Genomic DNA, 21321 nt, shown 5'->3' with positions numbered 1-21321 from the left:
ATAAAATAATTTTATCTACCGGCGATCCTCTGCAGGCTGCTGTAATTAGCTTTAAAGATGAGACCGGGAGGCCAGAGTGTAAGCCGGAGGATGCTAGACAGAAGGGGGAAACTTGCAGGTCTTCGGCGAATCGGGCAGTGTTGGCAGGCACCTCTCTTCCTCCTCAGTGTGCCGCAGTATACTTGGAATCTCAGGAGACACACTAGTGTGCCTTGTAACACAGTTTGAGATCCACTGCTCTAGAGAAATCTTCAACATGTAGAATACAAAATGGAACCTGAGCTGAGAGAATTTGTAATGAGATATCCTTACAGGTAAATATTTGTACATATTATGTTGAAAGTGAAGATCTGATGTAGGAAAGATTTAAAGCTCCACATTGTATTTTCACAGGCTTTGTTTACAAACCAGCTACTGGGAAAATATTTACGAAACCAGGTATGGGCTATGGGCTATGTTGGTTCAAGTGACTGGGAGAAGTTAGAGGACAAGTAGCAGTATAGTTCCTACATCATTTGCATACAATGCAGCAGTCAGGGTATCATTTGGGGCCTACTTGGTGACCTTGAAAGCCATCTTGTAATGCCCCACTAAAAATCATTGTAGGCTGGATATAGATTTTCACAGAATAGAGATATTTTTGTGCAGATGGGGTAGCGGTGTCTAGTAGTGGCAATGGTGGTGTAATTCTTCTTTCTGTTGTGCTTTTCAGCATCAACTCACAAACTCTTTCCACGTTTCCTCTCTCTTCCCCAATCATTCCTAAGCTAGAAAATGGAGGAAACTAATTCTTGATCATACCAATCAAGACAGCATTTCAAGAACTTAAATATTTTTCTGCTTTTTTTCTCAGAACATAGTTTTACCTCAAATTGTTTGTGGGTTTGCTATAAACATCCTGAATGCGACTCTCGGTGCCCTGTGTGTGTATGTGCTGAAGCTGGGAACAGTGTAAGTATAATCTGAATTTGGTGGTGGGGGGGAACAGGCTAAGGACAGCAGTACATAAAAGAGTGAGGACGATAGAAAACTGGGATTAACAGAGACTTCTGTAGGCTCTCAGCCAACAGAGGGCAGTTACACTGCATGATATACAAGGGCTGCTGACAAGTTCTCAGCCCAACCAACATAGTTGAGGCATTCTCCATCTAGGTCTCTTGACTTAGTCCAGTGATTTTCCACTTTTTTGTTCTGTCGGAAAATACGGAACAAAAAAAAATGGAAAATTGCTGGACTAAGTGTATAGCCTCAACTTTGTTGGTTGGGCTGAGAACTTTTCAGCGGCCCCTCATTGAAGAGAGGATGTAAACTGGGAATGGGGGTAGGATTGGAGTAACCAAAACAATGCTCGATAAAAATAAAAAGGCATAATAATTTTGTATGTTAAAATACATCCTTCCTGAAAAGGCCCTATTGCTGCGTGATTCCTTGTCATTGCGCTTGACTTTCATGTGATAGCAGTTTCTGTTAATGCTAGGCTGAAAGAGGCCCTTAGTGGCCCTCACTGGAGCCAAAACATGGTATGTGGTAGGTATAAAGAAGCACTGATTGGTTAAACCACATCTTCTGAGAGTGGGGAAAAAAGTGTGAACTTAGTCCAATGCCAGAATCCTGCTTATCTGAACCATGTTTAGTGGCAGTATTTGCATGGTCATGTGACCTCATCCATCTGATCACAGCTGTAGACAGCGAAAACAGTGTATCATGATAATTCACATGCCAGATACCCAAGCAGAATGATGGTTGTCTCCTTTATCAAATGACGAAGGTTCCGTTTACAGAAATAAGACAAGCTCCCTCTTTTTTCCTAGGGCAGTTGCATTGACCAGTGTGATAGCTGCATATAGTTGGCTTGTTCTATTGGTTCTGTTTATCTGGTGGAAGAAGTTACATGTTGACACCTGGGGAGGTATTGAATATTATACCTTTCAATAGAACCAAAAAAGAGCCTCATTTGGAAAATGCCCACCACAATGTAAAAATGTTTCTTTTTAAATATATTTATTTCTGTTATTTTTTTTATTTATATATATATATATATATATGAATGAGAGTTTCATTTCTGTTATTTTTTTAATTTATATATATATATATATATATATATACATATATATATAAATGAGAGTTTCAGTATGCAGGAACCCAGAATCGCTGGGAAATCCCCACAAAGTCTCTAGGAACTTTGCTGACATACAAATAAAGTCCAGAGTTCGTGCTATATCTCCAATTCCCTTTAGTTTAACTTTTTTCAGTTATTTTACCTATATACTGTATATGTGAAATCTTTAATATTATGATAAAACTTCTCATCAAATGCCAGAAAATGGCAAGGATATTTATAAAACTTGACCCAGTTTTATAAATATTGTTGAGGATTTAGCTCATTGAATTGCTTTTAACCTGTTTTCTTGTAGGGTGGTCAAGAGAGTGCCTTCTGGATTGGGGGGTATTTGTACACTTTGCCTTCTATGGCATGCTTATGCTGTGCCTGAAGTGGTGGACGCTTGAGATTGGAACGTTCCTGACAGGTTGGGTTTGTTTTTTGTTTTTTTTACTAAAGCTGCAGTGAATTCCATTGCTGATTTTCCCTTTAATTCTGACATTTTTGATGCATTATTGCTTCAGGTTGGCTGGGGCTGGTTGAACTGGGAGCACAAGCTATACTTTATGAAATCTACGGGCTGGCATTCTTGGTAAGCAGCAAAATCCTTCATCTTCTGCTGGGTCACTAAAATGTCTTTGTCGTCCGTGTGCCCTAGATGCAGTATAGGTCTTTCTTAACTCTACCATAAACATGGCACAGACATGTCCGTCTGCTTTTTGTGGCAAAGATTCCACTAGGATTGCTCTTATCGTTGAAACTGAATGAACAAAATGGCAGCTTTAACAATGCATTCCAACCTAAGGGAATCAATTCTCCGGCTAGAGCTTAGGACAGAAAAGTGGTTGAGGAAATATGAGAAAGGAAAGAGATTTTGGATTCAGCTCTTGCCTTTGTCAGTTGTAGCTCAAGGCCACCTGTATTCAGGTATAGTGGGAATTTCACTGTTCCTGGAGCATTTACAGTTTAAGTTTATAGTCAAGGCAACAGAGGGCTAAGGGGTCCTTTTGCTAAGGCATGCTAACAGATTTAGCACACACTAACAAATTAATGTGCATGAAGCACTTGCTGATCGTTAGCACACGCTACATCCATTAGTTACCATTAGTTACCTTAGTTAAAGGACCCCTAAGTGATTTGCCAAAGATCTTAAGAAGCCTCAGTGGGATTTGAACAAAGATTTCCCTAAACTTCTCAGCTTGCTCCTCGAATCATAAGGCTACTCCTAAACCAGCCTAAATTACTTCCAATAACTTTGGTTCAAAGTACAGCCCCTTTAGCTCTGCAGTAGACCCTTTGAAAGTTGAGCCCAAATGTTGCAGCTGCAAATATTGAGCTGTGGTTATGATGAAGAGCTGCCAAAGTGTAACTACAAGCAGGATAACCTGAGACCTGAAATTATGACAAAAGGAAAACAGGAGCCATTAGCAGGCAATCCTAATTCTTAGTGTGTACAGCCTCTACTGAAGAGTTTTCAGGATAGCTACTATGAATATTCATAAATCTGCATGTGCAAAGGGTCTTCAGTGCAAGTTTATCATCGTGCAAGTACTTATTTAAATCTTTGTATTAAATATTGCATTTAACAGTTTAACATAGAACAGATATTTATAAGAACATAAGAATAGCCTTACTGGGTCAGACCAATAGCCCATCAAGCCCAGTAGCCTGTCCTCACGGTCATGAGCAGTGGAACGCTGTCCTCAGGAGCTCCTGGCCCCAGCAAAATCATGCAGCATCTCTCCTAATTCGCCCATCCACCTCCTCCCAGCGCTATAGTTTTAAATCTTCAGGCAGCCGCTGTGCAGCGTCAAGGAGCAGGCCTGTCCCTGGAAGTAGAATGAAGGGTTCCGGGGCGTGCCTGCTCATTGACGCTGTGTGTCGGCTACCCAAAGATTTAAGGTACAACGCAGAGACCTGGGCGGCTACCAATTTTGGGGAGGCCATGGCCCCTTGTGGCCTCCCCTGTTCCAAGCCTGGAAAAAACCCAAAGAATAGCAACATTCCATGCTGCCGGCCAAAGACCAAACATGAAAGTACATATTAAAGTAGTTACAACGTAAACATTTCAAATAATACCTTAAAAAATGATTTATTGTTGCACTTTTATAACTGATACCCAAATAACCACAAGATGAACTGTAATTAGATTCTAAGCTCTTCTGAGCAGGGACCATTTCTTACATGTGCAATGTGCAGTGCTCATGCACCTGATAGCACTATAGAAATAATTAATTGTTGTTGTTGTTATAAGGAAATCCCTCCACCTCATTTTTACCATTAGTGTAGTTTCTCAGCTTGGTTAGGAGGAAGGTGAGAAAAAGAGAAGGAATGTCATATTAGTGGTGAGGAAGGCACCTGAAGCATATGAGGGGTGCCATACCTCCTATACCATTTAAAACTACACCTATGATTCTCCTCTACCTTAACGGGTACAAGTGGATCGATTTTTCACTCTGTCAAAAATTACAAAGACTAGGGGACACTTGATGAAGTTACAGGGAAATACTCTTAAAGCCAGTAAGAGGAATTTTTTTTTTCACTCAGAATAGTTAAGCTCTGGAGCACATTGCCAAAGGTTGTGGTAAGAGCGAATAGCGTAGGTGGTTTTAAGAAAGGTTTGGATAATTTCTTGGAGGAAAAGTCTGTTATTGAGAAAGACATGGGGGAAGACACTGCTTGCCCTGGATCGGTTGTAAATCTCAAAAACCCTAATAATAATAACTTTATTTTTGTATACCACAGTACCACAGAGCGGTTTACAGGGGAAGAGACTGTACATATACAGCGATGATATAGAGAAATATTGTCAAGTACATTAGTAGGAGATAGGTAAAACCGGAGGAAATGAAGTACATTGATATGCAAAGAGAGGAAAGGGAAAATCAGGAAAAGAAAGAGATACATACGGCTTGTGTTTCAGTAGTAAGGAGGGAAGGAGTTAGGAAAGAATAGACCAAACAGTTGAATGAAAAAATTCTTCCTATGTTGTATAGTATATTAGGAGATCGATGGAGATAATTATAAATAAATGAAACATTCCTGGACCCAATTTCATAGTGAATAAGGTGTAAAATCACACAACCAAAATTAAATCACCTTTCATCTCTCTAGTATGCTATTGTGCAATGTATTATTGCTACTAAGTCCAAAAATCAATTTGAGGTTCAACTTCCTAAATTCTTCCTTTAATATCCAAAAAATAAAGAATGAAACAGTTCATAAAGTCAAAGAAGCAGGTACTTATCCTTGCAACATGAGGGTGTCAAATGATACATTCAGTCCATCGTTCTTGCCGCAATATTTAAGATCTGCGGGGCTCTGTTTCGGAGGATCACTCCTCCTTCCTCTGGAGCAGTAGCACTGAACTGGTGGAAGTGGAGAGGAGAGCAAACTCAGCCAAAAGGCAATAGAAACTCAAATGAAAAATGGCGCTGCAACTTGGAAACGCCCATGTTCTCCTGGCAGATTAAGGAGCAGCGACGTGATGTCATTGAACGTGATTACGTAGCCAAAAGGCTTAATCACATCACACTAAATTTAAACAAGTAAAAATGTGCTAAATAATGTCCATGAGAAAAATAGAAAAAAGCAGAATAAGAGAACCCAACAAAGAAAAATCAAATGGCCAATACTTAGTAGCAATAATACATTGCACAGTAGCATACTAGAGAGATGAATGGTGATTTAATTTTGGTTGTGTGATTTTACACCTTATTCACTATGAAATTGGGTCCAGGGATGTTTGGGTTAATACAACTTTCAACTTGACGTTACAGGCTGGGCCTGATAATCGAGTTGTGAAAACTGAGGACCCATCACAAAATTTATATTAATATTTAATTCATTTATCTCCATCGATCTCCTAATATACTATACAATGTAGGAAGAATTTTTTTATTCAAATTGCCCTGGATCGGTAGCATGGAATATTGCTACTCCTTGGGTTTTGGCCAGGTATTAGGAACCTGAATTGGCCATTGTGAGAGTGGGCTTGATTGACCACTGGTCTTACCCAGTAAGGCTATTCTAATGTTCTTAACTCTCACATGCAACTCAAATTATCATATGAAATGAAGAACCTGCACAGAAGCACATTGACAGAATCATGCTACATCATTGCTATGTGGTTATTTTGAGTTTGAAAATCAGGTAGGTTTAAGAAGGCTGATAAGCGAATTCCCACACTGCACTATTGAAAATTTACCCCAAAATATATAGCACATCCTCTAATTTCACCCAATGAATCAAATCACATTCTCATATCTAAACAGATAAATTATTGCTTTTCTCCAAAGTCTTCACAATGTTTGGTGGATGCCACAGTAAATCTGCTTTGTATTACAGCTGCCCAATGCACTTGCTGTAACAGCCAATATCCAGGTGGGTATCGCTCTTGGTGCAAGAAATGTTGCACAGGCTAAGAGATCTACATCCATTGTTTTCTCTTGCACAGGTGTGTAACTGTTCAATAAGAGAAGAATCTATGGCAATGTCTCTCAAACTTTTTTAGCTCTGGCATACTAAATGGAGCAAATTTTTTTTTGCGGCACATTATAATTGAAATTATAAAATTGCAAAACCAACAAAAAATTAGAGAGTTATTTATTTAAAATTCTTTAAGCTATGTATATGCGTAATTGTAACAATGGCGAAACTAAAGTAGGGAGAATAGAATTGCTAATCAATGCAATGGATGTGCTTGTTTTTGAGTGCAAATTAACTCAAAATGCAGCTCGATAGGCAACCAGCAAAAACGCATTTCATTATCTACCATCTGCAGTCAATGATGCTTGTCTGGGTGGTTGTATCCTTAAGCACACAGACGCTCATAACATTGACAGACTCTTGCATATGCAACATACATGTCATCTATTCTAGTATATACTTATGAAGGGCATTTTAAAAAATAAAGTAAAATTCTAGAATCTCTCGTGGCACACCACTTTGCTGGGGCACACAGTTTGAGAGACACTGTTTTATGGGGTCATTTTACCAAACTAATGTAAGCACAAACCCATGCTTTCTGCGACAAGAAGGTTTATTTACTGTGAGACATGATGTGGTGTCCCATGGTAATTTTGCACTCTGAGCACACACACTAGGCATTAAAAAATATGTCTATTGTTTTCACAGAGGGGGCATGTCTATGGGTAGTGTGTGCATATTTCTTTGCTAATCAGTTAGTGTACACTGATTAGCACATGAGCCTTTTCCACCAACAAAATATTTGGCAGTAAGGGCTCATGTGCTAATCTTTTCCAACGGAAATATTAAAGCATGGCCGTTAATGCTAGAAACGGGAAATCAGATATTTTCCAGCTGCGGGAAAAATGACTTTAGCATATGGGAAAGATCTGCATAAAGGTGCGCCAAGGCCACTTTTTCCCACATCTTTGTAAAAGGACCCTTATGAGAGCTGCCCTTGTCAAATATCATTTGTGCAGTTATTTGAGGTGGCAGCAGGGAAACAAGCTAAGTATGTGGAGGGGGCACCTCCTACCCAGGCACCTCCTACCCTCGCTACAGCACTGCATTGGACTACCCCTCTGCTGTGAATGGGCATTTGTATGGCTGTTGTGTAAGATATTCCCATGCTAACAAACAGAAGTCCATGTCCCTTGTTTTCCCTGTTCATAACTTAAACTTTCCAGTTTGTAAAAAGGATGTTCATGCTGGACATTTTATTTTAGAACAGACTATATCCTTTTCTAAAATACACGTAAGATTCCATTTTGATATTACAGCAGTATGGAGATTAATTGATTGCGTTAAGTATCAGTATCCCATCAGGCCGAGGCCTGATTATAAAGTAGGTTTGGATCTGAGCAGTGGAACCCTTAATCTCTGCTTTACAGATGAGCTTGAGAGAAGGAAAAGGAAATGTGAAGAAAGGGTGGTAGATGCGTGGAACAGTCTCCCGAAAGAGGTGGTGGAAACAGTCTCTTTCAAGAGGGCATGTGGGATCTCTAATAATAATAATAACAGTTTTTTATATACCGCAGGACCATGAAGTTCTATGTGGTATACAAAGATTAAAAGATTGTACAAATTTAATGAACTTAACAGAGGTGAAAGATAGTGGTTGACAGTTCAAGGGAACCGTTATTGAAGAGAAAGAATTGAACGGGTCAGCTGTCTAGATACTTCAGGAATAGATATGTTTTTAGGCATTTCCTAAATTCCCCATAAGTGGAAGGCGTGAGCAATTGTTCTAGATCTTTACCCCATAATGCTGCTTGGTGTGAGAGAAGGTAAGAACATAAGCAGTGCCTCTGCTGGATCAGACCAAGGGTCCATCCTGCCCAGCACTCCGCTCACGCAGCGGCCCATCAGGTCCAGGACCTGTATAATGATCTCTATCTATATCCTTCTATCCCTTTTTTTCCCTAACTATCTATACCCTTTATCCCTTTCTTCTTCAGGAATTCATCCAAACCCTTCTTGAACCCTGATACCGTACCCTGTCTTATCACACTCTCTGGAAGCGCATTCCAGGCATCCACCACCAGGCTTTGTGTGAAGAAGAACTTCCTAGTATTGGTTCTGAATCTGTCCCCTCTTAATTTATTTGAATGCCCTCTCGTTCTTGTAGTTTCTGAAAGTTTAAAGAATATGTCCCTCTCCACTTTCTCTATGTCCTTCATGATCTTGTAAGTCTCTATCATGTCCCCTCTGAGTCTCCGCTTTTCCAGGGAAAAGAGCCCCAGTTTCTCTAATCTTTCAGCATATGAAAGGTTTTCCATACCTCTTATCAATCGCATTGCTCTTTTCTGAACCCTCTCGAATATCGCCATATCCTTCTAAAGGTACAGCGATCAATATTGGACGCAGTACTCCAGATGCGGGCACACCATCATCCGATACAACGGCAGGATGACCTCTTTTGTTCTGGTTGTAATACCTTTCTTAATAATACCTAGCATTCTATTCTTCTTCTTAGAGGCCACTGCGCACTGTGCCGACGGCTTCATTGTCTTGTCCACTATTACCCCCAAGTCATTTTCTTGAGTACTTTCACCCATTACCAACCCTCCCATCGTAAAGCTGTACTTCGGGGTTTCTTTTCCCTACATGCAAGACTTTACATTTTTCTACATTAAACTTCATCTGCCATCTCGTCGCCCACTCTTCTAGTTTGTTCAGGTCTCTTTGTAAATCCCATTTAGTTCCAACTCCACTAAATAGTTTGGTGTCATCTGCAAATTTTATTATTTTGCACTTCGTCCCTATTTCTAGATCGTTTATAAATATATTGAACAGCAGCGGTCCGAGTACCACCCCTGCGGAACACCGCTCGTGACCCTCCTCCAGTCAGAGGAGGCCCTTCAATCCCTTTGCTTCCTACCTGCCAACCAATTTTTGATCCATCTATGAATGTCTCCTTCCACCCCATGGTTCTTCAGTTTCTGTAAGTAGGCGTTCATGGGGTACCTTGTCAAAGGCCTTTTGGAAATCCAAGTATACGATGTCTATGGGGTCCCCTTTGTCCATTTGTTTGTTAATTCCTTCGAAGAAGTGCAATAAGTTCGTTAGGCACGATCTTCCCTTGCAGAAGCCGTGCTGGCTTGTTTTCATCAGTTTGTTTCTATCTAGATGTTCATCAATGCTTTATTTTATCAGTGATTCCGCCATTTTCCCCGGAACTGAAGTCAGACTCACCGGTCTGTAGTTTCCCGGATCACCTCTCGATCCTTTTTTAAAGATGGGCGTAACATTAGCTATCCTCCAATCCTCCGGGATCACGCCTGTTTTCAGAGATAGATTACAAACCCGCTTTAGTAGTTCTGCTATTTCCTCCTTTAGTTCCTTCAAAACCCTAGGGTGAATTCCGTCCGGGCCCGGAGATTTGTCACTTTTTAATCTATCTATCTGCTTATGTACGTCCTCGAGGCTTACCTCCATTGATGTTAATTTTTCTGCTTGATCTCCTGTGAATATTTTTTCAGGTTCCAGCACGTTGGATGTATCCTCTTTTGTAAATACCACTTCTTTTGTATCCACCACTTCTTTTTCTTCCTTCACCACTCCTTTCCTATCTCCATCATCCAGCAGTCCCACCTCCTCCCTTGCCGGCTGGTTCCCTTTAACATATCTGAAGAATGGTTTGAAATCTCGCACTTCCCTGGCTAGCTTCTCTTCATATTCTCTTTTTGTTCTTCTGACTACGAGGTGACATTCTTTTTTTTTATTTTTTTTTTTTTATGCTTCCTGTGCCATTTCCAGTTCTCCCCAGTTTTGTCCTTTTTCCATATCCAGAATGAATATTTCTTGACTCTTATTGCTTTCTTCACTTCTTTAGTTATCTACACTGGGTCTTTTGATCGGTTCTTTTTGCATCCTTTTCTAAATCTGGGGATATACAGGTTTTGCGCCTCGCTCACCGTGTCCTTGAATAATGACCAGGATTGCTCTACAGTCTGTGATTTCTTTGAGCTGTTCCTAAGTTTCTTTCTTACCATTACTTTCATCTCCTCGTAGTTTCCTTTCTTGAAGTTCAAAGTCGTCGCTGTGGTTCTCTTCCCCTTCGATATTCCTACTTCAACCTTGAACTTGATCATATTATGATCACTGTTTCCCAATGGTCCCACTACCTCCACTTCCTTTGCAGGTCCTCTTAGCCCATTAAGGATTAGGTCCAGAGTGGCATTCCCTCTCATTGGTTCTCTGACAAGCTGTTCCATGAAGCAGTCCTGTATAGCTTCCAGGAATCCGGTCTCCCTAGCACATTTTGAGTTTCCAAGACTCCAGTATATCCCAGGATAGTTGAAGTCTCCCCATAACAATCGTGTTACCACTTTTGCATTCTCGCCTTATCTCTGCTTTCATATCTTCATCGTTTGCTTCGGATTGCACAGGTGGACGATAGTACAGGCCCATCTTTATCTCGGGCCCATTTCTTCCCGGTATTTTAACCCATAGCGATTCCAATTTGTCGGTCATCGCCACTGTGTCTACTCTGGTCGAGTGTATGTTATCCTTTATGTATAGGGCTAGTCCTCCTCCTTTTTGACCTGACCTGTCTTCATGATAGAGTTTGTACCCCGGCAGTACTATATCTCATTTGTTTAATTCATTCCACCATGTTTCAGAGACCCCAATGATGTCTAGGTTCTCTTTTTTGGCCATGACTTCTAATTCTCCCATTTTGTTCCTTAGGCTCCTTGCATTAGTATACATGCAGTTTAAGTCCTGGTATTTTTTTTCTTCATTTTCATTTCCTGCGCTGCGTCGTTCTTATCATCCTCTTGATCTGTCAATGTATTGGTGGTGACTTTTGAGTTTACATCCTCCTAACTGGGGGGAAACGAAGTTCAAGTGTGTGCTTCTCTTATGCCTGTTGGTTGAGAAGGAGAAAAGGTCAGTTATGTATTTAGGGGCTAGACCATATTGTGCTTTTTCAAGAACAGGTCCCCCCTTTTGTTTTGCTCCACAGCATCCCGACGTGTGTTCTTCTATGTAGAAGAACATCATGTACAAGAACACGTCGGGATGCTGTGGAGCAAAACAAAAGGGGGACCCGTTCATGAAAAAGCCTTCAGGCGAAACTGGTTGAACCTTAAGGTTCTTCCCGAGGTTCAAAAAAAGAATGAAGAAATAGCTAAAGCAAAAGTTTTAAAGTTGTATAAGAAAAGTTTATCAATTTGCACAAACATAGAATATAGAGCACAGGCACTTAAAAGAAAACAAAACTAAGGTATGATGATGAATAAAAGCCAGAAAGAGAAACAAGCCTTCAAATAATTTGGCTGGTGGTTGGCTGGAACTGAAGACCATAGAGATACTTAGAAATGTATTATCTAAAAAAAAGATTACTTAGAAATTATTTGAAGTTTATTATATGCCGTTGTGGATTGATGGTGGATTGAGAATGACACGGTGGCGGTTTACCCGCGGCTACTGCGTTTAGCTGCGGGTAACCCGCCAAAAACGGGGAATGAAAATTAGCAGCCTCTGCGGGGACGGGGACAAGGCCATCACCGCCCCGTGGAGCGGTGAATGGTCTTGTCACCGCAGTGAGGCATAAAGGATCGTGCGGTCCCCGCAGCCCCAACCTGCCCACCCGCACGTCGGCTCGATCGTTTAACCAACTTCCTCTCTCCACCTCACCTTAGTTTGCCGGCTTTCTTTTTTGGCGACCGGAACGCTTTCAAAAGAGCCGCGCATGCGCGGCTGCTCAGTATTCAATCTTCTGCTCTGACCCAACCGGAAACAGGAAGTTGCAGCAGAGCAGAAGATTGAACTTTGAGCAGCCGCGCGTGCCGGTCGCCGAAAAAGAAAACCGGCAAACTAAGGAGAGCTGGAGAGCAGTAGCGTACCAAGGGGGGGGGGGGGGCGGGAGGGCCGAAAAAGGTAATGGCGCCAGGCCTTGGAGCACCGAGGCAGACCGCTTCTCCCCCCTCCCAGCCGAACCCCCGCTGACCCTCCTATCTCTCCCCCCCAAGTGAACCTTTCCGACTCTCCCAGTGAAAGCAGCAAACCTCCCTCCAGTAGCGTCGGCCTTCTCCTCCCTCTGCCGCATCACTGATGACGTCATCAGTGACGCGGCAGAGGGAGGAGAAAGCCGCGAAGGAGGTTTGCTGCTCTTGCTGGGAGGGTCGGGGGGAGATAGGAAGGTCAGCGGGGTTCGGCTGGGAGGGGGGAGAAGCGGTCTGCCTCGGTGCTCCATTACCTTTTTCGGGCAGCAGCAGTGTTTACAATTTACAAGGCTTCAGGCCTTGTTCTCTGCCGGGTCCTGCCTACTTCCTGTTTTCATGAAGACAGGACACGACAGAGAGGAAGGCCTGAAGCGGGCAACAGCAGTGAATTGTGAATGCTGCTGCTGCCCGATGAAGTTCAGGACATCAGGACATCGGGGAAGGAGCAGGGAGAAATCAGCTGCTGGTTTGGGGGTGAGGGTAGGGAAAGAATCGTGGAAGTGGAGAAATTGGCACGATGGCTTTGTGGGGGCTAGGGGGAGAGAGAAAGAAAGGAAAAAATAAAGAGGGGGGCCAGGGGGAGAGAGAAAGAAAGGCAGAAATAAAGAGGGGTCAGGGGGAGAGAGAAAGAAAGGCAGAAAGAAAGAGGGGGGACCAAGGGGAGAGAGAAAGAAAGGCAGAAATAAAGAGGGGGTCAAGAGGGAGAGAAAGAAAGGCAGAAAGAAAGAGGAGGGCCAGGGGGAGAGAGAAATAAAGAGGGAGGCCAAGGGAAGAGAGAAAGAAAGGCAGAAATAAAGAGGGGGGCCAGAGGGAGAGAGAAAGAAAGGCAGAAATAAAGAGGAGGTCAAGGGGGAGAGAAAGAAAGGCAGAAAGAAAGAGGAGGGCCAGGGGGAGAGAGAAATAAAGAGGGAGGCCAGGGGGAGAGAGAAAGAAAGGCAGAAATAAAGAGGGGGGCCAGGGGGAGAGAGAAAGAAAGGCAGAAATAAAGAGGGGAGCCAGGGGGAGAGAGAAAGAAAGAGGGGGGGCAGGAGAAGAAAGAAGAAGGATCAGAAGGACCAGAGACTCATGAAATCACCAGACAAAAAGGTAGGAAAAATGATTTTATTTTCAACTTAGTGATCAAAATGTGTCCGTTTTGAGAATTTATATCTGCTGTCTATATTTTGCACTATGGCCCCCTATTACTAAAACGCAATAACGGTTTTTAGCGCAGGGAGCCTATGAGCATCGAGAGCAGCGTGGGGCATTCAGCGCAGCTCCCTGCGCTAAAAACCGCTATCGCAGTTTAGTAAAAAGGGAGGGGGAATATTTGTCTATTTTTGTATAGTTGTTACTGAGGTGACATTGCATAAAGTCATCTGCCTTGACCTCTTTGAAAACCCGCGGAATATAAATGATAATTAACATTTTCTCTGCGTACAGCGTGCTTTGTGTTTTTAAAATTTTATTGTTGGTAGATCATTTTGACTTGGCCACAAAGGTAAGGGGGAGGGTGGGAGGGGAGCTGCTGAAAGACATCTAGTAATCCTTGCAGGCTTGACTGTGCAGGGAATTATTTTTGTAAAATCATGTTTTGTTATGTGACTGGCATTATCTAGACTTTAATTTCTATGAATGAATAGAATGGAAATTATATAAAATTACTTGCTTGCGGGGACCGCGTGTTCCGGCTCACACAAGGAAGGAGGGGGTGAAAGGGAAAAAGTTTCTCTTCCTTGGAAATAGATTCTGAAGTGACCTCATCAAAGAAGACCAGCACCAAATGTACAAGAAATTCCTTAAACAATGTCAAAAGAGCCCAAAATAGAAAACTGCTACTGCCTTGAGACTCTATTATTGAAGGAATCAACTTGAAATCACAGAAGAGACAGGAAAGGTTAAATGCCTCATGGAATCCTCAGGTACAAAACACAAACCAAATTGTAAATGAAATCAGAGCAGATAGTAAGAATTATAAAATTGATGTCATTATCCATCTGGAAAAAAAGGCGTACTAGAAATAATGCCTCAGCAATACAATTTTCAGAAGTTCTATTTGCTCATGGTAAGGGAGAAGAGAGACTGCTAGTGATGGTGGGGGGACTGATAGAAGATATGAAAGAAGGGTGGTAGAAAGGAACAGATGGTAAAGGAGGGAGGGAAGGGTGGTGGTGGAAAGGAATAGAACAGACATTGAAAGAGGATAGAGAGGAACAGACCCTGAAAGGAAATGTGGAAGGAAAAGTGGGGAGAAGATGCTGGAAGGGAAGAAGACAGATGCCAGACTATGGGGGAGCGGAGGGAAGAAGATGGGTGCTAGACGGGGACGGTGACGGGGCGGTGAATGGAATGGCAGTGGCGGTGACGGGGCGGTGAAGGGAACGGCGGTGACGGGGCGGTGCAGTGACGGGGACAGATTTTTCTCCCCGTGTCATTCTCTAGTGTCTATCTAACATTAAGCACACTACCACGAGATAGGTGTTAAACATAGCATGTGTGAGTTGTTCTGAAGTGTCTCATATCTATCTTTCAGGGTTCTTTGTCCTGCTCACGTCTATATTAGCCGTGGCATTGAAGAATGTACTGGGAGCTGTTTTCACCAATGACACGTAAGCAGTTAGTGGCTGATTAAGGCACTAGATTTGGATAAAGGCAGCACTCATATAGTGTATTCCAATGCTAACAAGAATGGGGGAATGGTTGTTTTGCAATGTGGAGGTGGGGAATGCCTGATTTGATGTATAGATGCTAATTGTTTTCTTGCCTGTTTACTTTAACAAGTGGATGCTTGTGTTTTCTTTTGCTGCTAACATTTAAACAAAATGAAAAATCCTGTACAGAACAAAAGAAACTAAAGCAAATGAAATATACCGCCTGCACACCCTACTGCTTACTGACTTCTATTTTCCCTCCCACAGAAAGATTATTACTTTGGTATCCACACTCCTGCCAGTATTTGCTGCCGCACACCTGTTTGATGCATTTACTGTGAGTTTTCATTAACGATAATGTGCATCCATATGCACACACATGTATACTCACTTCATTGAAAAATACTATCGGGTCAAAGTTCAGCCAATGATGGCAGCTGCCATGGGGATTTTTTATACCCAGATCTTTAGAACTGGGCAGTTTTCAGATACCGACACTGAATATGATGTGGTCACTGGCATTTATCTGGGTATCGGCGCTATTTAGACATCTGGATAAAGTTAGGAGAACCATGTAGGTGCCTAACTTTAGTCGGATTTTATAGACCCTGACCCTTAAGGACAGATAGTTTGAGCAATTTAAGTGGACAGGAAGCTCTCCTGCCTGTTTAAATCGCTTCAGCCACCTAAGAAGAGATATTCAGCAGGACTTAACCAGTGTTGCTGAATATTCCTTAAACCATCCAAGTAAAAAGTGGACAGGTCAAGGCTGGTGTTGGGGCGACACTTAGGAGTAGTGGGGGGGGGGGTGGAATTTGTTGTCATGGGCTGGGGAGAGAGGGATGGCAAGGAGGCATAAGCTCTGGACGGCCTGGCCACCTGGAATCATGGTGCCAGTGCCCGGACATGAACCAGTACTGAATATTGGGGTATAATTTAGCCAGCAGCATAAAGTAATACTTAATAAGTTACTAGTAAAGAGAGAGTTCTCTGGAGTAAAAGACCCTAAGTAGAAAGATTCCCCTCTTAGGACACGTCCTCTCTTTACCCAATAATAGCACAGATATAGGAGCAAATCTCCATCCTATCTGGTGAATACACCTTCCTATTATTGGTGAATACACCTTCCTAATAAGGGATACTAAGGATGGGCTGTTCTTATTTTTCCATTTCAGAATGAATGTTTTCAATAATGTACATTATATGCACCTACACCCAAATTCTATGAAGTCCATCTAAAGTTAGGTGCCTACATTAATATGCCTAGCCAATGAAGGCACCTAACTTAATTGATTAATAGTCCAGATTGGCACCAATAAATGACACTTAACATCTAATTGATGTAGTAAGGGGGTGCTGGGTAGGGGTCTACCCCAGGCACCATCTTGGTGCAGACGCCAGCATCTATCCTCCAGTCCCCCCCCACCCCCCGCTATGCATGCACATTGCTTCCTTTCCCCATACCTCTGTAACGTTTCTGAAATAAGCAGCAATCCCGTCTTCCTCTGATGTCACTTCCTGGACTCGCACCTAGGAAGTGACATCAGAGGAAGAGCTGATGCTGGCATGACAGCAGTTTGAGGGCTGATGCTTATGCCAAGAATGTTACAGAGGTATGGGGGAAGGGAAGCGGTGTGCGCGCAGCAGGAGGCGGGGAAGGAGCAGAGGGTGGAGAAAAGGGCAGGGAGGGGTACCACTGACTAGGCATTCTATCATTTAGGTGTACCCTATTTATGCCAGGGTTCTCTTGGACTAAATGCCTGCACCTAAGTTGTACACACATTGGTGCATATTCTATAATTGTGTACCTAACTCAAAAACACACCCACAATCCGCTCCCCCCCTAACCACACCCACTTTAGATAGGAGCTTAACTTTTATAGAATAAGCACCTACTAAGTTGTGCGCATAACTTTCAATTAACATCAATTAGATGTTAAGTGTCATTTATTGGTGCCAATCTGGACTATTAATCAATTAAGTGATGTCTAACACCGCCTTAGCGGTTCTAAGCGTGATTCTATATAGTATGCCTAACTTTTATAGAATCACAGTTAGTGCTGCAGTAGTCTGCACCGATTTTTAGGCAACATAGAATAGTGTGCACATGCACACACATGCATGAAGGTTCCCACATGCCTAATGCTTTATCCATTTGTGCACGCTCACTATCTTAAAGAAAAGTGTGCTCTCTGTGCAAATAGTGCACAGTATTAATGACATTCATTTTGAAATGGAAAAATAAGAACAAAAACAAACATTTTTTCTGTTTTTCCATCCCTATCAAATAGCACAGCGAATGTAACCCAAATGAGCAGGTCTTTGCTACATGTCTTTGCAGTTTACTGCTTCTGGAGTCCTAAGGGCAACAGGAAAACAGCTGATGGGTGCCATTATAAATGGTTTGGGCTACTGCGTCATTGGACTGCCGCTAGAAATCTCACTGATGTTTCCAGCCAAGCTTGGAGCTTTAGGTACAAGATTTTCATCTAGTTTCCAGCATGCCTTTAGCCCAAATGAATCCTTTTCCAGAAAGTCTGACAGGGAAACTTAGGGATGCCACAAGATTGTACTTTATAGGGGTCAGAGGGCTTCCACAGAAGGAGGTTTTTAGATCTAGTTCTATTTTTAAGGAACAAATATAGTGAAAAAAAGTTACATTACTCAAAGCACTTATGAGGCAGTGGGTAGAAGTGTAAGAAAAGATAACCACTGCTCGAAAGAACACACTTCCAACTGTACATAGCACTTACATAGTTACTTACATAGTTGGGAATCACTGTGATAGTGATCTAGAAGTAATAGTAGTAGTAGTAATTAATCGTAGTAATAGTGGTAGTATTTTTAGAACTATGACTTCCCCATCAAATCACATTCCATTCTTCATCTAAAAACAGATCCTCCACTGTTGTTTGCTTCCTTCCATTCAGCCATTGCTTTCTGGAGCATAGCAGCACACCCAGTGAATTTGAACAGCGGGTATCACTGCATTATCGCTGCTTATGAACCGTTGAGTTTTTGCTTTTCTTGGTTTAGGATTTTTTTAAGAGATTGTGTAACTCCACAACAGTTGTTTCTTGATTAGACAACAAGACTCCTGAGGCAGGCCCATTTGGGCCGAAACACGATCATGTTGAGTCTTATTATTGTAAAATAAAGGAAACTGAGCATAAATTGTCACCTTCGGTGTTGTTTCTTGCTTTCTATGCCCTGTGAAGGTGGGTTCTCCTGTTTTTTTTTCTGAACCATTAGTTTCCGAACCCATTTTGTTTCAGTTAGAAAAGCACACTTTATTTTCATAGAATAATTTAACAAGTGGCTTCCATAGACACTCAAAACTTGTTCCAGGGGACCGCTCCTCTCACACTCCATTATATCACATTAGAGTTGCCAGATTTCTTCTATCCCATTCTGGCCCCAGACCTGACTCCCATTCTGCCCCCACAAATCTCCCCAAGCTCGGGGCTGCATCTGGAGGGCCTCTGTGCATGCACAGATGTTGACATGGTGACATCATCATGGCCCCGAGATCAACAACTTCCAAAACCCGGACAAACTGCCAGCTTTTGGAAATGCCTCCAGGTACTCAGACAGTCCTCTAAAAAGAGGACATATCTGGGTTTTTCCAGACATCTAGTAATGCTAATTACATGGCCCCCCTCTAGAACTCTTTCCACCCCAGACTGTACTGGGACAGGAATCATGCAGACACTGATTAGCCATCGCCAATGCCACCTTTTGCAACACTTTCATAGGTGAAACAGGACATCAGTTTTAAACAGGCAGACTTCAAACCACAAAATTGTGATAAAAACCACAAATTTCTCATCCATTTTTAACTGCAGCCAGATTTTCAACAACTTGCACACTAAAGGGGTTGGAAATAATGTTACATATTATGTTATACTATGATATATAATATGTGTATATTTTTTATTGAAAATAGGATGAAGGGTGGGTGGTAGGGGGGTTATTGATTTTATTAGATGTTTATATAGCAAAGTGCTATTCTGGAATAATTTGTTGTAATATACTCTTTTGTGCACTTGTTGTTTAATTTGAAAACAAATAAAGAATTATAAAAAAAAGAAATTAATGCTTTATAAGTTCCCCCTACCCTACCCCCTTGGAGAGAACAAAGGTTTGGTAAATCTAACCCTTAGTGTGGTCCATTTCCTTTTATCTGATGAAGTAGGCTGTTGTCATCAAATGTCTAAACCAATCAGTTGGACAAGCCTCCTCCTCAAAGAGCTGTAATTTCCTTTCTAGGTCTGTGGCTGGGAATATTGGTGTCTATCATCTTTCAGTTCATCTGCCTTCTGGTTGTAATTCTAAGATTAGATTGGGACAAGGCTGTGGAAGAGGTAACATAGCTGTTATATATGCTTGAATATGTACCAGAAACCTGCTTGCAGTAGATGCATTAACTTGTATGTTTGCTCCTAAATTCACTTGTTATTGGATTGTGGCCAAACTTACCCCCCCTTTACAAAGCCACAGTAGTGTCTGCCACTGTGGTAACTGCCTTGAAGCCTATAAGGATTTAAAGAGCATTGAGGCTTTTGCTGTGTGGCAGCTGCTAGCATGGCTTTGTAAAAGAGGGGGTTAGTAAAAATTAATTTACAACTTCTGATAAATACTTCCACAGTTAAAAAGCTTCTCCCTCGCGTGCGACATGGGAACAAATTTCCCTATCCCTGTGGGATCTCAATATCCCTGTCCCATTCCTACAAGCCTCGAACACTTTAAAATCATAAGGATTTGAGGCTTCTGCGGTTAAGGCAGCACTTGCAGGAATGGGACAGGAACAGAACTCATGGGGACGAGGATATTGAGATAATTTGGGTTACTGTAAATTAAGTTATTCTGTATTAGGAGTTTTTGCAAATACCTCACCCTCTTGTATTTCCATATATTAATCTTCAGGCTCAGCTAAGGACTGGACTGAACCAAAAGGGTCAGAATTTGAACCTGGATCCAAGTGCTAAGAAGAAAAGCAGTTATACAGGTCATCCATTAGGTAATACCACAATGGTACTTGACCCTTGGGAAACAAGTTCTTGCGGCACTTAACACAGCTCTGTTAATACACATGAACAAGAAGTACATGACTGTATGAACTGAAAAGGGGAAGTATATATCAGCTTGTGAGGCAGACAGCAGATGGATTAACATTTTATATCCAATTGTGCAAAATTCTATGAACAGGTGCCGACATGTTTCACCCAGCAGGGTTTATCCCTTAATTGTCTCGCCACATTATCTGACCATTTGTGAAAAAACCCGCTGGGTGAAACATGTCGGCACGAATGTCCCTACAAGTTCGACCACTTAACTAATATAAGCTAAGCACTTTTAAGTATTATAAAATAATCCTCACGATAAAGTTTGAAAACTAAGAATGCTAATTTACTATGGCCCAGTGACGATATGATACAGTGAAAGTATTTTATAATAATAATAATAATTTTATTCTTATATACCGCCATACCCAGCGAGTTCTAGGCGGTTTACATCAATTAAATTAAGGACATACCTATTGAGTATCATGGTAGTACCTCTGAGGGTCTGATAGCATTGAAACACCCTAGCACTACTTTCGTTGATAAGTGTGAGATTAAGGGAGAGGTTATAGAGGACATATCCTTCCCCTATTCATATATGTTCAACTCTTCTTTCATAAAAGATTGCAGTACAAATTGATAGTGCAGTTCACCAATACATTAATTCTTTGCATGTATGACAATCTGTGGTGATTTTCATATAGGAAATATATCAGAGCCAGAGCTGACAGCCAGTGCAGCAACATCACCTACTGGAAGAGTCATGTTAACAAAGGACCTCCTCGTTCGCCGTGGGGCAGCCCTTGGCGCAGCCATTGCTATATTGATAGCAGCTATTCTGATTCAAATTTTTGTTAGCAAAGTCTAAGATAAAAATACTATTAATAAAAAGAATACATTGTTATTTGTGCATTATTCTGCAAGAATTTTCATGTCAGTTGCATTCACTGTGTTTTTTATCCCAGCATCATAAAGTAAAAAAAAAAAGACAATTTTATCAAGATGGAGCAGGAATGAAAAGTTTTTCCTAGCATAGCAGGAAAATTGACTGAGAAGAAAAAAGGAATAGATTAGATAAAGCTTGTCATAAATGTTTAGGTGACGACAAA

At 41.7% G+C, this 21321-nt stretch overlaps 1 protein-coding gene across 1 annotated transcript; it reads left to right on the top strand.

Moving 5' to 3' along the window:
• Positions 1 to 354: 354 nt before the first annotated feature.
• LOC117349247 (multidrug and toxin extrusion protein 2-like) lies at positions 355 to 21321 on the top strand (the record flags this gene model as incomplete). The annotated part of the gene is made up of 12 exons (XM_033922455.1): positions 355 to 438; positions 854 to 951; positions 1812 to 1909; positions 2415 to 2528; positions 2626 to 2693; positions 6449 to 6557; positions 15032 to 15107; positions 15417 to 15486; positions 17491 to 17623; positions 19419 to 19513; positions 20076 to 20169; positions 20917 to 21321. Coding segments are annotated over 12 exons (1203 nt in total), but the record flags the coding sequence as incomplete, so codon positions are not given.

The sequence above is a fragment of the Geotrypetes seraphini genome, chromosome 15 (genome assembly GCF_902459505.1).
Source record: "Geotrypetes seraphini chromosome 15, aGeoSer1.1, whole genome shotgun sequence".
Classification (NCBI taxonomy): domain Eukaryota; kingdom Metazoa; phylum Chordata; class Amphibia; order Gymnophiona; family Dermophiidae; genus Geotrypetes; species Geotrypetes seraphini.
This window is presented reverse-complemented; position numbering and strand designations above follow the sequence as displayed.